At 39.4% G+C, this 18,375-nt stretch overlaps 1 protein-coding gene across 2 annotated transcripts in view; it reads right to left on the bottom strand.

Annotated features, from left to right (window-relative positions):
- LOC115767318 (zinc finger CCCH domain-containing protein 13) overlaps positions 1 to 18,375 on the bottom strand; it is a 46,273-nt gene that overhangs the window by 2,442 nt on the left and 25,456 nt on the right. The window contains exons 1-4 of one of the 2 annotated variants that reach the window (XM_030711558.1): positions 7,339 to 7,428; positions 2,937 to 3,208; positions 2,558 to 2,784; positions 45 to 811 (exon numbers count right to left, since the gene is read on the bottom strand). In XM_030711558.1, coding sequence (XP_030567418.1) covers positions 45 to 811; positions 2,558 to 2,784; positions 2,937 to 3,131 — 1,189 coding nt within the window. In that variant the 5' untranslated portion in view covers positions 3,132 to 3,208; positions 7,339 to 7,428. Of the gene's footprint in view, positions 1 to 44; positions 812 to 2,557; positions 2,785 to 2,936; positions 3,209 to 7,338; positions 7,429 to 18,375 lie in introns of those variants that run through there. The other variant, XM_030711559.1, reaches the window with a different exon arrangement.

The raw sequence follows: 18,375 nt of genomic DNA, 5'->3' as shown, positions 1-18,375 counted from the left end.
GAGATTAGAAATTGATTTTTTGATAAGTTTATTTGGCTACTCACCACTTGAGCTGTTCAGCTCCTGGCGTTCCGGACTGGGCGCCAGATCGGAGCCAATGCCCGAAGAGCCGCGCGAAGAGACCTGCTTGCCATTGGCCGTGGTGGCCGGTGCGACAACTGTTGCTGCCGCTGCGGTTGCCGCTGCTGTGGCAGTTGCTGCACCTTTGGTCGGCCCGGCGCCGCCCACAATCAGCGCATTGCGACAGCGCCGCAGCTCAATGGCCGTCAGATTGCCCTTGGAGCGATGCACTGTATCATAGTCGCGCGGCGGTAGCAGCAGCGGCGGCCCATTGCCATTCAGCTTGGCGCGCAGCTCCGCAGCCAGCGAGTCGAACAGATCGCTGTTCTGTTGCGCCGTCAGCGGCGGATGACCATGTGGCAGTGGATGAGGATGTGGATGATGCGAGTGATGCGCCAAATGATGCTTGTTGCTGCTGCTGCTGCTGGCATGTGGCGGCGATCGGGAGACTGGCGAGCCGGCCAGACCTTGCTCCTCGCTGCACTCGGATTCGCGCGTGCTGTTGCCCGTATCGCTGCCCAGCGAGCTGCTGAAGCGCTTCGGCGATGTCTCATGGCAGCGCTGCTGCTGCGACGGATGCGCATAGCCGCCACTGGAATGGTGCTGCAGATGATGCTGTTGCTGCTGCAGCTGTTGTTGTTGTTGTTGTTGTTGTGACTGATGATGTGACGACTTGTGCGAGGAATCATGCCTCTTGTCGCTGTTGTGACCTGGTGCGCCGCCAGCGGGCAGCGGCGGCAAAATGCCCAATCTGCAATGCCAAACGGTTCAGATTGCGCAACTTTCAAAACATACATATACTTATATTTGTGAAATAGTAGTTTTATGCTACAAGCTATCAACTGCCAAAAACACCAGCTAGCTAGGCAATACTACAGCCACAGACTAGCCTGGGACTTAAGTACGATTCCGGGCAGTTGCCTGGACTTAGACTTAGACAGCTTACTTATTGCAATCTGCATGCATTTGTCTATCGCTGGTTTTAATTTAACTGGCTTAGTAGGGCTTAGGGTTTGAACCAGCTTTCTGTTTTGAGTTTCGATTAGTGCAGCTATTTGTATACATTCTTTTAACTTTTGTGTACTTATTGCAATGGAATATGCTTAATTCAAGAAAGATTATCAATGAGCTGTTTTCGTACCCATTGAAAATGCATAAAAAGGGTATATAGGTTTTGGGCAAACTTTTGTAACAGTCAGAAGGAAGCATCTCCGATCTTATAAAGTGTATATATTCTTGCTCAGCATCAAAAGCCAAGTCCATCTGTATGAATGTGAAGATGTCGGTACCCATAAGAGTTAGAAACATGAAACATTGTTTGTTTGTTTTCGATAATCGATACCTTGCCCCGTTGCCAAGCAATCGATAAGAATCGACATCAAACACTCTGAGGTTTTAAGAGCTAAAGTCGCCAGATCTCACATGTAGTTTCTAGTGTAGTATATACATATGAAGTATCTTTAATTTCTTAGAGATTCTTTCATGTTTTCCCTTAGACTCATTCAGACTCTGTAATATTGAATTGTCAGATTTGGGTGTTTAGAGCTACGGTTCCTAAGCTCTTATATAATCGCCGAATTTCTCTTAAACATCTCACGATCTTGAAAATGCTTACCGATAACATTTAGCTGAAAGCAGCCACAAACGAAATTGTAGACTTGAAAAGTGGAAATGGGGGCGCATGGTCGAATGGAAATTTGTAAATGCACGTTTACCGCTTTGATCTTCCAGAGTTCAACATGTGGCAGGGTTGCCACTCATTTAAAAGCTGCGGCTTGCACAAAAGTTCAGTCGATGCCAACGGTTTCTCATGGCTGTGTGGGGGGCATGGCATGTAGATCTTCTACAATTTACCGCAAAGCTGAAATTAATTGCATGCCGACCCGTCGGGCGCAACAAGCAGGAAGCAAGTGGCAACCAGCAGGCAGCTAAGTGGCAACCTGGCAACCTGGCAACCTGGCAACCTGGCAACCAGGCAGCCGGCTTTGCCCACCTAGACATTTAGACAATCCATTAACCGATCCGACCATGCCGTTGTTGCCGCAGATCGTTGCATTTGCTACTCATGATAATGACATGAAGATGCCACTGCATTTGCAGCTGACTTTCCCACCAACTCAAGATCTACTATCATTTATGTGTACGTGCATCTGAAATCGATATAGCGAACTAAATTTGGGTGTAGACTCTTTTAACCAAAACACATTCATGAACTGTAATTGAATGTGAACTCTACAATTTCTAGTTTCCATATGTTTCGAGCTTCGCTTAAAACTTAAGTCAAGAATATTGTTTGAATTTCCATTTTGCTGCCCACTTTTCAAAAGTAAATCACATTGTTTAAGCGATTTGAAAAGTAAATCGCAAAGTTTGTTAACGATTTAGATTTGCGAACTAAACGTGATTTAAAAAGTAAACGTATTGTGATTTAAAAATAGCAACTGTGAAAATGGAAACCCGTTGAATGTAAAATACAGATATATTTATGTGAACCCACCTGGTCTCCAGCTCCTCGAAGCGCTTCTGATTGTCGGGCCGATTGATTAGTATTTGCAATTGTAAATGCAACGCCTCGGCCGTTGTCTCCGAGTCGCAACGATAGGCGTGCACATGCAAGGGGCATTTGGTGGCCGGATTATAGAGGAGCAGCACACAGGCAACGATGTCATCGGTCTGCACGGAGCTGGTTATGGCACTGTGTGGTATTAAATGCTTCGACGAGCCCTGTTAGCGACCGATTGAAATGACAATAAACAACAGCAGAAACAGCAAAAACAGCAGAAAGGAATGTGTCTTGGGTGTGTGTGCGAGCAAGTGTGTGTGGGCGTGTGTGCGAGTGTGTGTCTGGTGGGGTGTGGCGTAGGCGCTGCACTTACCTGCACGATTTTGATGCCCTTGTGCGAGACCTGCAGCGTCACCTTGAGCGGCTCCTGGCCACGCGATCTGTCCACCAGATACGGCAGCACCGAGTTAATGACGCGCGCGCCACGCAATCCCTTCGCCTCCTCGGCGCCCAGGAACCAGACATAGTAGGAGGCCTTCTGGACGTCCCGACGCAAGCGTAGCGCCATCTTCTGCGATCAATTTCGATTATTCAGTTGACTTCAATTTATGGATTGCCAGACGCTAACTAAGTACTTCTGGGCATCTGCAAGAAAAGCCACACGTAATTGGAAGATCAGCAATCTGCGTGTCTCAACTGGATTAAAGAGAACTATGTACGGCATTTAGAGAATCTTAGGGAAATGTGTTCGGCATGCATTTCTTATATATCTTGCATGGAGAGGTGAGCTTGATGCAATTAAAGCTTCGCATTTTTACTGAGAGTCAATTAAATTTCCATCAAATAAACATTAGATGTTGACTTGACTCCTTGAGTCCGAGATATAGTCGTCTGATGTTAAGTTACCTTTAAGAAAACATTCAATTCTGGTTTGCTCAAGATATCTTTAACTCAAACTCTTTGATCAAATGCTTCAATAAAGCCCCTTAAATATAAAGATTTAGTTCGCGGACTAATAAGAAATATTAAACCCGAGCTAAACAAGCTAGTAACAAGAATTAAATACTGAAAGCGTTAAAGTCTTAATGGCAGACTTAAAAGAAATTAAGCCCAGCTTAAATGTGCATAATGTAAGAACAAATCCTATTAGCATTAAATAGTTAAGTACGCTAAGAAATGCATGTCTTATTTATGGGATATGCCGAGGGGATGATCATCAATCAGAAAACGAACCAGAAGATTCGGGCGAGTGAATGCGCATTAGCGTCAGGTGAAATTATTTCGCTCGTTAACATGGGATATAAGTGGAATGCTGATCGATCGGACAGGAATGCGCTGCAGTGAAAAAACCTCAACGTATTCCACGGCCAGCTGGGTTAAGTGCTTAATATTTATGCTCAAGCTAGGCATGTTTTGCGGCCTTTCTAACGGCATTCTATACTCAGATAAACTTCAAATTTCCCAGCTGCCGTTGCGTTTTCATAATGTTCTGCCATCCAGCTGCAAGTAGGCATATGTTTGCCTCAGAAACTGGTGCTATAATCAAGTGGGCAGGCAGAGAACGGCCACAACGCTGCAGACATGCTCGTATATCTTCTCAATAATATTCATAATCGATGAGCCTGTACAACTTGTTGTGCGACTCGAATCTCGTTTATATGTTTCAACTCTTTTCTTTTTTTATTGTTCGTTTTTACTGAATATATTTGTATAACAAAACAAAACAAAAATCCGAATGAGCCAGACACAATGTGTGGCTTTTAAATTTACATATGACACAAAAGCGGTTCCAACAGCACAAAAGCTGCTAAATAAACGAAATTATTAACCTCAAAAACGTTTTTTAAACACACAGCCACACACACACGCACACACACTCACACCTTAACATCGAGAACGAGCATAACAAAATGTGGAAAAACACCCAAAATTAATTCTGCGACATCAAATATATATTCAGAAGTTTACATTCCTTTTCTTTTATCTTATGTTCTATGCCCTTGCAGAGAGTATTATAATTTTGTCATGAAATGTGTAACGCATAGACATCTTCGACCCCATAATGTATATACATACATATATTCTAGATCAGCATCAATAGCCTAGTTTCAATATGCTCCTAACATATATACAAAAACTTATCATCATCAGAGCACTATATTATATAGCTGCCATAGGAAAGATTGGTCGCTTTTTGGACAAATATTCTGTTTTTCAAGATATTTTCTACTCTCACATATTTGCAAAGTGGAAATATCTACAAGGGTACTTCCTTACTTTCTCGTTTTTTTTTCTTAAATTTGTTTATTTATTAAAAATTGCCAATCTATATATATATATAGTCTGTATCTATAGAATAATAAATATATGATAATTGTTAAATCTACAATCAAATGATTTACATATTAAATCAGATCTCATCTTGTTAAGATGGAACTCAATTTTCTGGCCATATTTCCCAGAATTTTATGAATAGAGTTATTTAATATGATAAAAATCTTGATTAACCCTAAAAGATGAGAACAGAAATTCGGCAATTTGAAGCTCATACAACACTGAGAGCAGAGTATCTGCAGCCGTATAGATTATTCGATAATATTCCAACTTGTTTTTAAGATCATTTCTTGAATGTGGCTGAACTTGGGAGTGGCCATGAGTTCGCTCTTAATTATTGCATTAAAAATTCTGTAAGTTGGCGTTTAATTATAATATATATATATATATATATATATAGCGCGTATTTTCCAGACTATTTTATATGTGCAAAAAGTAGAAGAACAAAACAAACAAAACACTTGAATAGCTGAATTTGAGTGCTAATAAAGTGCTAATGTTGATATCTGTATGTATCTGTAGATGCATCTATATATGTGTGTGCCATGTATCTGTATCTTTGTTTCGATTTCGGCTTGTGGATACGAGTTTATTGTGCATCATGTCACTATTTTTAGCATCAATCAGCTTTTTGGGCTTTAATATTATGCGTTAAAAAAAAAAAAACCAAGCTCATTCTGGCTAAAATTACCAACGAGCTAATCGACATTCGCATTAGTGTTAACATTGATGCAAATGGAATCGGCTCGCCTTCCACTTGTTCCAAATGCGTGACTCATTTTTAAAAATATTTTTTATATGCAAATTGCTTAATATTAAATTTCCAGTGTCTGGTGTCAGCGTATTTGATATAACATTTAACTTTGCGATGTGCACAGAACTCGTCTTAAATGCATATTTATAAATTTGTTTTTCCCTCTCTCTCCCGCTCTCTCTCTCTCTCTCTCTCTCTCTCTCTCTCTCTCTCTCTCTCTCTCTCTCTCTCTCTCTCTCTCTCTCTCTCTCTCTCCAATTGTTATTCAGTTGTCATTTGCATGGCCAGAGAACTTGTTAATATTAATTAATGCCATCCGCTGGCTATTTCTTTTTATATTCTTATAATCATTTATCCCATTTAGTGGGATCAATGCAATCGTGCTTGGAATACATGAAGTGCCAATATCTTGTGTACAAAACTGTAATCAATTGAATGCAAAGAAAAAAAAAAATATCCCATTTTCTGCAATTGAAATACCTTTATTTCGCCAGATTTCTACCATTTGCTAAATTATATTTATATTAGGTTTTGAGTTTTGATTATGATATTAATTCCCCTTTTTACACTTTAATTGTAAAATTTAGACATTAGTTACACGTGCTTCGTTGTTAAAAAAAGACTACGAAAATAGTTTTGAGAAATTTTTCAACACTTTTTGCTGCCCTTTAACTATTCGATATACCATATGCATAGCGTTATGTGTATATAGAATGATTTGTTCCCATTGTAAAAGGCAACAAAGAGTTTTTTGCATTGCTGAGCTCAGTTTAGATGTTATTTTTCCAGAGATCAGAAAGTATTGATCGATTTTAGCGCCTAATCAAATGAATTGAATTCTGAAAAGCTGTAATTTTTCACATTGAGAAAAGAACACTTCGCCTCGAACAGATAGGAAAGAGTTTCGCCTAAGCGATACATTTGCGAAAGCAGGCAATATATTTGTATTAAAAGTGCTTGAGCATTAAAAATGATATCATTTTATCATTTTATTCAAGTTAAATATTAGCTTAACTAACGCTAGGTTCTCGTATGGCAAGTGAAAAGTGCATATATGTACATATGTGTGCATATATGTATGTTCACATGATCATTCATTAAATATAATCCATTCATTTATGTTCGGTTGCCTTTCTTTGGCACAGTCGCAACTGTTTTGTTGTGTTTGCTTGTGTTTGTTGCCATAGCGCCCTCTTTTGGTGAGCGGCTGCAAGCCGCAATTGTCATTCTTTTGGCATTCTCTTCAGTTCGCTTATTGGATTTTGCTTTGCGCACACACAAAGTGCTCACAATAAAATGGGTTAAGCGCATTTGACGAAGACGCGCCGCAAATGAAGCAAATTGGTGGCACACACGCATACACACGCAGCAACACACACACACACATAGGCACTTGCACTGTTCTGTTTTTGTTTTGTTTTTGTTGTTTTTTGGCTCTCTTTGCGTTTGTTTGGCTGCCATTGCTGTTGTTGTTGTTTGTGGCATTTGCTCCATTTCAGCTGAACTCGATCAATGAACCGTTTAATACATACACATACACGCAGACACAAATATGTACATGCGGCAGTTGTGGCGTTTAAATTTCTACAAAACTTATTTGATTAACGGTAATTGCAAGAGCGCAGCAAGGCGACTGCGAGAGAGCACAATCTGTGGCTCTCTTCATTTCTCACATACACACACACACCTTTGCTTGTTCAGCACAGCGCACAGTAAAAAAAAGAGCGGCTTGTGAGCTTTTGTTGTTGTTGGCAAATGTTAGCTCTGCTTGTATTGTTGTTGTCGTTGTTGCTCGCTTGGGTTTTGTTTAGCACGTTATACGCGTACCGTAACTAACGACGTCTCAACGCTTTGGCCGTCTGCTAGCGACTGACTTTAGCTCGAGCTGCTGGCTCTGCTGCTGCCTGCCGCCTGGCTAACTGCTGGACAGGTATGTGCGCACACACACACACAGTCAGTCTGTATATATGTACATGTATATGTGTGTGTTGTTGTTATTGTAAGCCGCCGCAAAGAAAGTCGAGTCGCACGTACAAAGTTGACGCAGTCGCTGCGGCTGTCGCTGCCTCTGCCTCTGCCTCTGCCGCTGGCTCTGCCGCGAAGTCTTTGGCTGGAATGTGTTGAAATTAAGAGTTGTTGGATTTTTGGGCGCAGCGTTACCGTCGCCGTCGTTGCCGTTGCCGTTGTTGTTGGCCCTGGCCAGGCTAGTGCATGTTGTTGTTATTTATTTATTTATTTTTTTTGGCTTAGACAGGTGTAGCAGGCGGCTGTGGCTGCGGCCGCTGCGGCGGGGCTCTTGCTGCTGTTATTGATATAGCATTGAGCACTTTGAAAAGCCGTCGTCGTTTCTATGCATTCTACAAGTTTTCCATCTACACACGCACACACACAGACACAGACTGAGCTGCAAAATTGAAAAACTTGGCATTTAGCTTGGCCGTCACTTTGTTTGTTGGCCACAGATCGAGTGAAATCTGCACAAAATTATTCTATATGCCTATAATCGGACAGGTTTGTTGTTGTTGTTGTTGTTGTTGTTGTTGCTGCTGTTGTTGCTATTGGCCACGGAAACGGAAATGCTCAAATTTGGCCAGTTGCCGCCAAAAAGGTATCGATATTTCTACAATTTTGTTGGTTGGCACACATATAATTTCCAACTTACTTTCGAAACGCTCCGTTTTGTGTCTCTTGCTATTGTGTACCGGTTCATGGCAGAAGGCCAAATGTCTTAAGAATTTCATCTCAAGTTTTCCACTCGAATTTTCATAATGAGAAAACCGTCCACAGTTGTCAGTACACGTAGATTAATTGCTTAATTGCGACTTAAGATCCGTTGCAAGCAACCTTAATTGCTTTTATCTTATCTCATCTTGTTGCTAATAAGTGGAAAATGTCATAAAAAGATTGTTACTCATTTTGGTGCTCTTCTCTTCTTTATTATTATTTTGTTTTTTTTTTTTTAATTGTTATGGGTTTATCTAATAATGTGCACTGATATCTTTTTAACACGCTTTTGGCAGAAGAACATGTTTGCGCAATCAATTTGTGAAGTTTGAGGGCAATTGCTTAGGTTTTTTTTTTTTTTTTAAGATTTTACACTAAAAATTTACTTTAAAATTTAATTGTGTTTCGTAGAAGACGTGGGCTATAAGCCCAGTGTAGATAGGTAGAAGATATACGAACATACATATATAAAAAACTTTAGCTAAAACGGTTTTTATTTTTATTCAAGATTTTAGAGTAAGTAATCCTTATCCGTGGAAAGGTAGAAGATCTACTTCAAGAAATGTTTTATTTCGAGATTGCCATAAAAATATGTTTATAGAATATGTCTGAGGACTTTTTGTTTTTGTAGCAGCGAGAATACTAGAGTTCAGTTCTCGAAAAACTGCTCAAAATAATTTGTAATATCTTTAGTTGCCCAAATAAATTTTTCGCCCACACAAAAGCAACTTTTAGTTTGTAGAACGGCAAGATTTCAGCTCTTGCTTAATCTAGAAGACCTTTCTCAACTCTTGAGCACATACCAGCTGGTAAAAAAAAAACAGTAAGAAACTCAAATTTACTTGCGTGTTAAACTTTCAATTGATATGCATAGCTATGTTACCTTTCGGACCTGTGATTGCATATGAGCGGGCAATTATTGTTGTAAATGCCAAAGCGTAAATTTGTTTACGGCCTTGGTTGGCGAATTGTGATTGCTTTTGGCCACATAGACGGCAGCACAGAAATGCATTTGCAGCACGTTTTGTGCCAAGTGCACAGCCAATTACAACAACAACACCAACAACAACTGAGGCAACAATTCACTGGCAACTGCAATCTGAGAGATTTCACCAGCGCTTTTGACAAATCCCTGCTAACCTGCTGACATGCTATTGGCGCAAAGGCCCCGCCTCCCCGAAAAAAAGAAACAGCAGCCAGCAGCAGAGCAATTTCACTTTTCACTCATGGAAAAACTAAAAAAATAAAACCCGAAAAAAAACCAAATATAATAATAATAATAATAATAATAAAAACTTTATACGAGCACACTTAATAATTTGCAATTAAATTCGTCGATGGTCGTGCCGCATGGGAACTGGTTGCCTATACACTTATATTTTTGTAGCACAGTGTATATCAAAGGTGTTATTAACATTCGCATTCAGCTTGACAGCTCCGAGTATTGAAATATAAACAAGTTTGAGCTTAAGATCATAATCAATTTGGGGGGTTTTATTGAAATTGTATTTTCATGTTTTGTATGGAAATTAAAGGGTTTCGGGTTATTGCGGGAATATCGCATATAAGAAAATTCTTAAGAACTGAAGTCAAAAATACTAAAAAAAATGCTACTTTAATGGTGAAGCAATATTATAATATAAAGGGTGTATTTATTAAGAGGGAAAAAGCTAAACAGCGCAAAACCTAAGTGAACTGTACAACATGCCGTGAATATTGTCAGAAAAATACTAAAAAAAAAATACTGTGTTAATACTGAACCAACATATTATAATAGAAGTGGTGTTTATTGTGTGGGAATAAAAGTTAAGCAGCTCAAAACTTAACCCTACAACATGCTGTGAAAATTGTCAGAAAAATACTAAAAAAAAACCAGCTATATTTTGGATTTTGCTCTTTTGCCTTGACTGATTTATTTAGTGCATTTCTGCTTCGGTATGATCAAGCTTGCAGCTTTTTATTTATTAATTTTTTTGGTGAAATTCAGCAAGTCAAAGCGCAAAAATCGAAATCGCTTTTAAAGAGTTTTGCCAGCGCCCCCCCTCCCCCCCTATTCCCACAAACGGCCAGCCAACTAGTTGGCAACGAGCATGTGGCCAAGGCCGAGCTGAATCAAAGTGAATCAAGCCGATCGCTGTGTGCCATTAAATCAAAAGGAAGAAGCAACTGCCACGCCCACGGCCTGGCAGGCAGTCAATGTCGCCGCAACAAGTAGTAAAAGCAACAGCAGCAATAACAACAACACGTAAAACTGATTTGTGACGGCCTCGGAACAAGTGGCTTTCTTTTGGGTGCGACGACTTGCAGCGAGAGATCTGCTTGAAGATCGCCAGATTGGAGATCGGAGACCAGGGACTCAATGCACAGCTGCTAAGCGTTTTTAATTGAATCGCAATGAAAAAGAGTCTCGAACGAGAAACGCGTTAAACCGCTTTTGATTTTTATATGTACTCCATGCGCCAGGCCAGACCAGACCAGACCCGACCAGACCAACAACTAGCCACTAGCCGCCACCAGCGCCTGGGTAAAAGTGGGTAATCATCATTAGCGTGCACGGCCGCGGCTGAGGCCGGGGCGTGCGGCATGGCAATACCAATCAGCTTCAGTGGTGGACAGTAAACGACCCCCCAATCCACAATCCCCAATCCACCATCTTCGGCCAATTCCAATTCCATTTCCAATTCCAATTCCCACATCTCTGTATGTGCTTATAGATTAGGCGGTGAGAGTGCGACAAAAGCCAAAAGCCGCCATCGCAGTCAAAGAAAATAAAATTAAAACATTTTAACTGCCTGCTTATAAGATGGCAACCCACACACACAGACAAACACGTCAAGTTGCATGCCACAGCGCAGCAAGTGAAATTGCCTCCCATCCACATGACCGAAGATCGCTCCGCTTTGCTACACTTCCCTGCCAACCCGCTGCCTCGTTCCACACACAGCCAAGCCGACAAATAGAAATTTGATCTATTTCATATGATTAGCGCGCATATAAATTGACTTCCAGCCAGCTCGGCTCGCCGATGGAAGACAGAAGACAGAAGACTGTGGACAGAAGACAGAAGACAGATTCAGCTTGTTTATGTTTATGGGCGCCGAACGGGTCGGCTCATTGATTGAGCGTTCCGATTGATGAGGTGAAAACGCATGTGGGTGTGCCCAAACCAAACCGAACCGAACTGAACTGAACAGAACATGAATACAATCCCAGACACCATCATGAGCACGCACAACATTCCCATCCGATTGGCATTGTTTTGGTGGGCGTGGCGGCAGCTGCTCCTGGCACTGAATATACAGCCGAGGGCTGTAGTTAAGGTGCATATTAATAGCTAGGGAGAGGCTATGAGCAAACGTAGCTACTATCACACCCAGTTACACTTCCCTCTTCTGAATGCCCTGTAATCATGAAATGGGTATGCACTTGAAGATGCAAGCCATTAACTCCATTCGAAAGTGTTGGGTACTTAGCATATGATTACAGGGTATATTTATATCTATCAGTCTCTGCATATTCCATTTACCTGCACCTGCACCTGCAGATATCTGTATACCCATCTGTATCTCCATCTCCATCTGTATATTCATCTGCACCTGCACCTGTATCTGTATCTGTATCTGTATCTGTATCTGTATCTGTATCTGTATCTGTATCTGTATCTGTATCTGTATCTGTATCTGTATCTGTATCTGTATCTGTATCTGTATCTGTATCTGTATCTGTATCTGTATCTGTATCTGTATCTGTATCTGTATCTGTATCTGTATCTGTATCTGTATCTGCATCTGCATCTGTATCTGTATCTGTATCTGTATCTGTATCTGTATCTGTATCTGTATCTGTATCTGTATCTGTATCTGTATCTGTATCTGTATCTGTATCTGTATCTGTATCTGTATCTGTATCTGTATCTGTATTTGCATCTGTATCTGTATCTGTATCTGTATCTGTATCTCTGTGTAGGCATTTATATGACTACGTGAGCCTACAAATAATATATATATTATTATGAATTTATTAAAATTTATATATATGTAGTCAGTGATTGATTAGATTATAAATAGTGCATAGATACTTTCTTCCCGTTTTTTTTTAACTGTACTGAATGTACAAAATCAATGAGTTCTTTTATCTAAAAAAGTGGATCGTTTTTTTGGTTAAGTGTTAAAGTTGAGCACTTGGAGCCCAACCAGTGGCATCTGGCATGTGCTGTTAATTGTGAAGATTCTTGGAAAACTGCACAGAGTTCAAGCCAAAAGAATAATAATAATAAGGAGAAAAGGCTATAAAGTGTATTGTACTCTGACCCTAGTAGAGAGACACGCGCCCAAAGAGAAAGAAAAATTCTTGAAGCAAAACAGCGACAGCGCAGAATTCAGTGGCAGCCAAGTATGTTTATAAGCCACGCTAGGAAGAGGAAGGGGTAGATGACGGAACTGTAATTATATCATTTAATTTTGGTAAAGCAACGAGCAGTTAAGCTAAACAGTGCTAGATGTGAGACGTGCTAGTACTTGGGTCAGGCCAACAAAATGTTGTTTGAGTTAGTTTTTTTCTTTTGGGTAATTGCGAACCTTACGAAGCGTTAAAATCGCGTAAAGATTGTCCAAATTTGATTGTAGTCGCAAATGGCTCTAGGAACTGAAACTTTTTTTCCCGAACAAAACGGGCGGATAGCATCAAGCGGACACAATATATCCAAGTCGGTTCTCAATTAACGATCACTTGATTGATACATCTCTGCATGGGTGTGTGCGTGTGGCTTATTAATCGGTGTATCTGCGGATGCGCATGCGTATCTGCTGCCACTCGAGAAAAAAAAAATGGGGGCGTGGCCGCATTGATGGCCTTGCCTATTGTATTGAATCGATTGTATAACCAGCGCAACGATTGAAAGCCAAGCGCCAGGTTTATATGCCTGCCATCAGGTAATTTGCATCGAAGCCCTACAAAATCGTACAATCACTTCCAAAGCTGAAAAGCGTCCGAAATTCGTCGATCTCATGCGAAGCGTTTGATGCGGGCATCAGCCATATAAAAGGGCGGCGCCTTCAGATGCCAGGCCAATGATTAAGACTTGCGAGCTAATCACAGGGTATTAAACAAAAGTGTGTCATAGAAAATAATTATACGACGTGCCTGCATAATCATGCGTTTTACATAGACAGCGGCCGGAGGCGATCATTACAATAAAATTAAGATCGTATTTTGCATAGCTTGTTTTTTGTTTTTCTATATTCATAGGGATTTTTTATTGTAATTTTATTTAATTTAATTAACTTGGCTCCTGTTTGTCTTATTATCCTTCTTCATATTTCGGGAAGTGTACTTCTCTTTTTCTTCTCTTACATTCTCCATTTCTAATATCTCCTAGGATTTTTATTTTTTTATAATTATTTCTCTTCTTTTAATCTTGCAATAGATTTCATCCTTTGTTTTTTAAATTTTCCATTAGCTTCCATTAATTGATATATGCCCCTACAATTAGTTTCCTCTATGGCCTTTTGAGTAGTTTTGCCAAAGCATCGCAAATCCAACACAAATGTACAATAAATCATGAATCAATAAATGAGCATACTACATTCATACACACACACACATATTTATATATATTCATATATGTATATATATGTATTTATTTATATACATTATCTATACATTTGTATATACTCTTTGCTGAGCTCTTCACATAGGCCAAGGCAAATAAAATTTTGCTCATTGTTGGCAAACAGAAATCACAGAAATTGATTTGTTTGCTTGCATTTGTTTGTCTGCTTCGATCGTTGCACTTTCACTTAATAATTTTTTATATAAATAGAAATTTCGTATGTAATTTATTTAATTTTCAACAAATATGAACAGCTAATACGTGTGTGTGTGGTTGGGTAAGTAAAAGTTAAATACGTGTGGCTAGATCAATGATACCAATTGTTATTCCGTTTAAGTCAATATTTTTTAGCCATGACTCTGATTTAGTTTATCGATTCCTTTCTTTTTTGTTGTTAAACTTTTTACTTCAAAGATTTCTATTAAATATATTTAGCACTGTTGCCGCTTGTCCTAATTCATTAGCATGTGCAGCAATTGCTTAAAAAATTATTAAATCGGCTCGATAAATAAAATTGATAATCCTAGCAAATAAGCATATTTATGAAACTGCTTGCGCTGATTGATTGATTGACTGACTGATTGGTGATTAATGCGCAACCGAAATCGTAAGAGATAGGAACCTGTATACCACCCGAAAATGTGGAAAGCTTTTGAAAACCGGCTGCATGCAGCTTTTTTTTGTTTGCGGACTCAATTAATTCACTTCGACGTTTACAACTGGGTGAGAAATGCGTGGAATTGTGGTAAAAAATGGTTAATTTATGACTTGACCTGCCCAAGACGTTATGGCACCCAGTTTGTACATACTTTTATAACAAGCTGCGCTGCATGAAATATATGTATTTTTAAATATTGCTCTTCTTTGCGATTCTCACGCATTCAGGCAGACTTACACACTTCTAGGCTTTGCTTATAGGTGTTGTATTAACGCATTATGTTGGCCTTTGCTCAGCTTTTACTCTCACTCTATTTAATTCATTTGCACTCTCTCTCATTTTATTCATGTTTCTTTTTCCTGCGCTTACTCCATTTCCCTCGCTCTCTACTTTTATTGTTCTTTTAATCGTGCGTGTGTACTTGTATGTCGATATTTACATATATATTTATATGTATATAAATATGAATCCATATTAAAGCAATTTAGACTATGGCATAGGTTATATGTTAGCCTCTTTTATAGTTTTAAATACTCTATTTGTATTAATCAATAGTTTCGATAGCTTTGCTAAATGTTATTGATATGATTATAATTATTTTTAAAGTAAATTTGGATGGTTTCCGGATGTGTAGCTTTTTGATAAGTTATTTAGGTATGCGAGAAGTATTTACGTATTTTTTTTGTTGATCAGCTGAAGGGCTTTAAAAACAATAATCAATCATAAATCGATGTTGTTTTTATTCTTGTTCTATTGAACAACTCATTTATAGATAAATCATTTAAAAGCGAAGATTAAGTTGAAACGGAATTTGTTAATTAATTTTTGTTGCCTTGGTTAGTTCCGCAAAACACACCGAAACTGATGTTTAGGGTGGCAAAGTTAAAAGCTGTGCATAGTTTTGGCTCGCAGTCCATTAGTTGGTTATCTATTGATGGCCTGTTCGTTATTGGGTGGGTAATACTCGTAGCCGTTTTAGCTGGCTCATTGCCTGGTATCCCATATAAACATTACATCATGACGTGCTCGCTGCTCGCAGTAAGCCCATAAAAAACCATACCTAATCACATCATAGTGGGCTGTGCCAGAGGAGGAGTCCCAGTGCCAGTCTCAGTCTCAGTTTCGACTCGCAGGCCCCGCCAGAGGCCATTACGGTTACTGAGACTGGAGGAGGCTGCGTCTGCGGCTGTTAGTTGCACAGTGGGTTAGGTTTTTGTTTTGCTTCCTGATTGCGTTGCACGCATGACAGGTGCTGATTAGTTGGCTGACACCGAGACGATGAATGCATCCAAATGGCTGCCGCTGCTGCTGCAATTTTTCGCGACTTGCCACAAATGCGTTTTTGCGTCTTTTACGCTTTTACGATTGTCGTCATTCTGTGTGTGGCGCCCCATAAATAACTGGGCGAGATTTCGACTCGGCTTATGTAACTGTGCAGCCTCTGACTAGCTCAAGATGCTACACGAAACTAACTAAAAAATGCGCATATGTATATAAGTATATAAAAAAAACTTAAAAAACGAAAAAAAAAACAAAACAAAAGACTTAAGACACGAACTTTATGTATTTCTTTATTTTCGACGGGCCATGTTAATGTTATTGTAACTGTAACCGACCTCTGCTGGTTGCTGGTGTGCCATGCGCTGTTTCTACTCATTTCCTATTAATTTATGTTAATTATTTGTAAAAGAAAGAGCTACACCATATGCCCGCTACCTCCTCCCCCCTGTATTCCGTATTCCGTACCGCGCTACTCTGGTACCCCGATAGCCCATTTGGTCGCTTGGCTGCCTTTGCTGCTGTCTCTGCCTGTCTTTTAGCTGTCTTTGGCCCTCTTCTGAGCGTCGTACCGTACGAGACGCGCGCACACAAGTTCACTGACTTGTTGACAATGAATTGACAAAAGCCAAAATGCCAGACGCCAACTGTGAAAAGAGGCGCAGTCACAGCAACTGAATTTAGTTGTTGGGCCCGAGACGGCAGCAGCGGCAGCGTCAGAGTCAGAGTCAGACCCCGAGATAGCGTTAACAATGAAGATGATACCACAACACGGGCATAAGTACCAATACACATGTGTGGCTGCCAGCTATAATGGAAGTCAAGTGTGTGTGTGTGCTACAAAACGAGGGATGTGCGAAATATTATATTAGAGAAACAAATATATAGAAATTTAAGAATTTTCTTGAATTTCTAGAATTTTTCATTTCGCTCATCGTTTTCTCCTATCCCTAACTCTAAGTTTTTGTTTCTCCCTGCATATTTTCATGTATTACCCTTGTTCTTGTTTCTCTTTGCATATCAATATAAAACTTTGGTGGCAACCCTCTCTATGCCACCGTACGCTAGGCACAACAACCCCAAATATTTAAGTTTGATCTGTTCCAAAAAAGTGGAAGCATATTTAAGGCGATTTTTGAGCCCGCGAATCGAAAGATTCTTTTTGGCTAAAAATTCGGCCCGCAGCGGCCGCAAATTAAAAACATTTATTTAATTTGTTTCTCATATATTTAGTTTTTCCCTCAGTTCTTTGTTAGTTTTGTATTTGTTGTGGTTGGTTTTTTCGAAGTTTTTTTTTTGCTGTTGCTTAGAAATTGATGCCGATAATGATGATGATTATTGGTTCGCTTGCTCGATTGCTGATGCGTTGCGGCATTTTGATGTGGTTACCGCAGCTGATGTCATGGCAGGATTTAGAAGCCGGTTTCTCAGTTTTTTTTTTTTATTTAATTAAAATGTTTTGTTTACCGCACGCTTAGCATTTGTCAGTCAAATAAGCAACAGATAAAAGGCATTGAAATTAGAAACAAATATTAAACGAAATATTTTCGTTTTGCATTGGATTTAGCACTTTGAAACAAAATGAGCTTTAATTAAATTCAAGCATTTTAATGCTAACAGTAGCTGTTTTTTAAATTGTTTAAATTGATATATGAAATTCAAGAGGAAAAAATGCAGCAGAAGCTTGAATACTTTATAAAAAGTCTGACTGTGGGAAAGATCAGAGCTGATTACAATAAAAATTATTTAATTATTTTGATATGATATTCTGGCATAGAAAAATGAATGGTCATAAATTATTTTTATTAAGAAATAATAAAAATAAAAATATAAAAACAAGTAAGAGACTCTAGTAGGAAGTTCTCGACTAGGGAACTACCCTGAATCCTATTCTACAAACACCAAATGCGAGTTGTTCCAATTGATTTATTTATTTGATTTATAACTACGGAAATTACAGATGCTATTCAAGAAGCTGCATGTCAAATTTGGGGCTTTTAGCTTTAACATACATTTGCACAAAACCTTTATGCCATTTATACCCTTTTTTATGGGTTCGGGGTATAAATTTAATTGTTTAAGCTTCGAAATCAAATAAAATAATTAAATTATAATCAAAATGTCACCCGTATTAATGAGTTTTTTTAGTATTGTAAATAATTTCAATGCAAAATTTATACCCAAATCACGGTTTTTCTTTCCTCAACTCGCCAAAATCGGATATAAAGAAGAAATATGCCAAATTATTTCAAAGGTAAAGGCAATTAGATGCTTTAATTGGCTTCTGGTTCAGTTTCATTTTGGCAACCGGTTTGCGTCTCAGCTCTTGGCTTATTGTGCAACAAACTGTAAAGAGCTGAAAAGTAGTATCTGCTGGCCTCTGGCCGGGCAATTTCCGGCAGTTCTAGCAACAACACCTGCTTGGCTCTAAGCTCATGTCTGGTCGCCCTCCC

Source organism: Drosophila novamexicana, unplaced genomic scaffold (assembly GCF_003285875.2).
Source record: "Drosophila novamexicana strain 15010-1031.04,08,12 unplaced genomic scaffold, DnovRS2.1 tig00001361-arrow-arrow-pilon, whole genome shotgun sequence".
Taxonomy (NCBI): domain Eukaryota; kingdom Metazoa; phylum Arthropoda; class Insecta; order Diptera; family Drosophilidae; genus Drosophila; species Drosophila novamexicana.
This window is presented reverse-complemented; position numbering and strand designations above follow the sequence as displayed.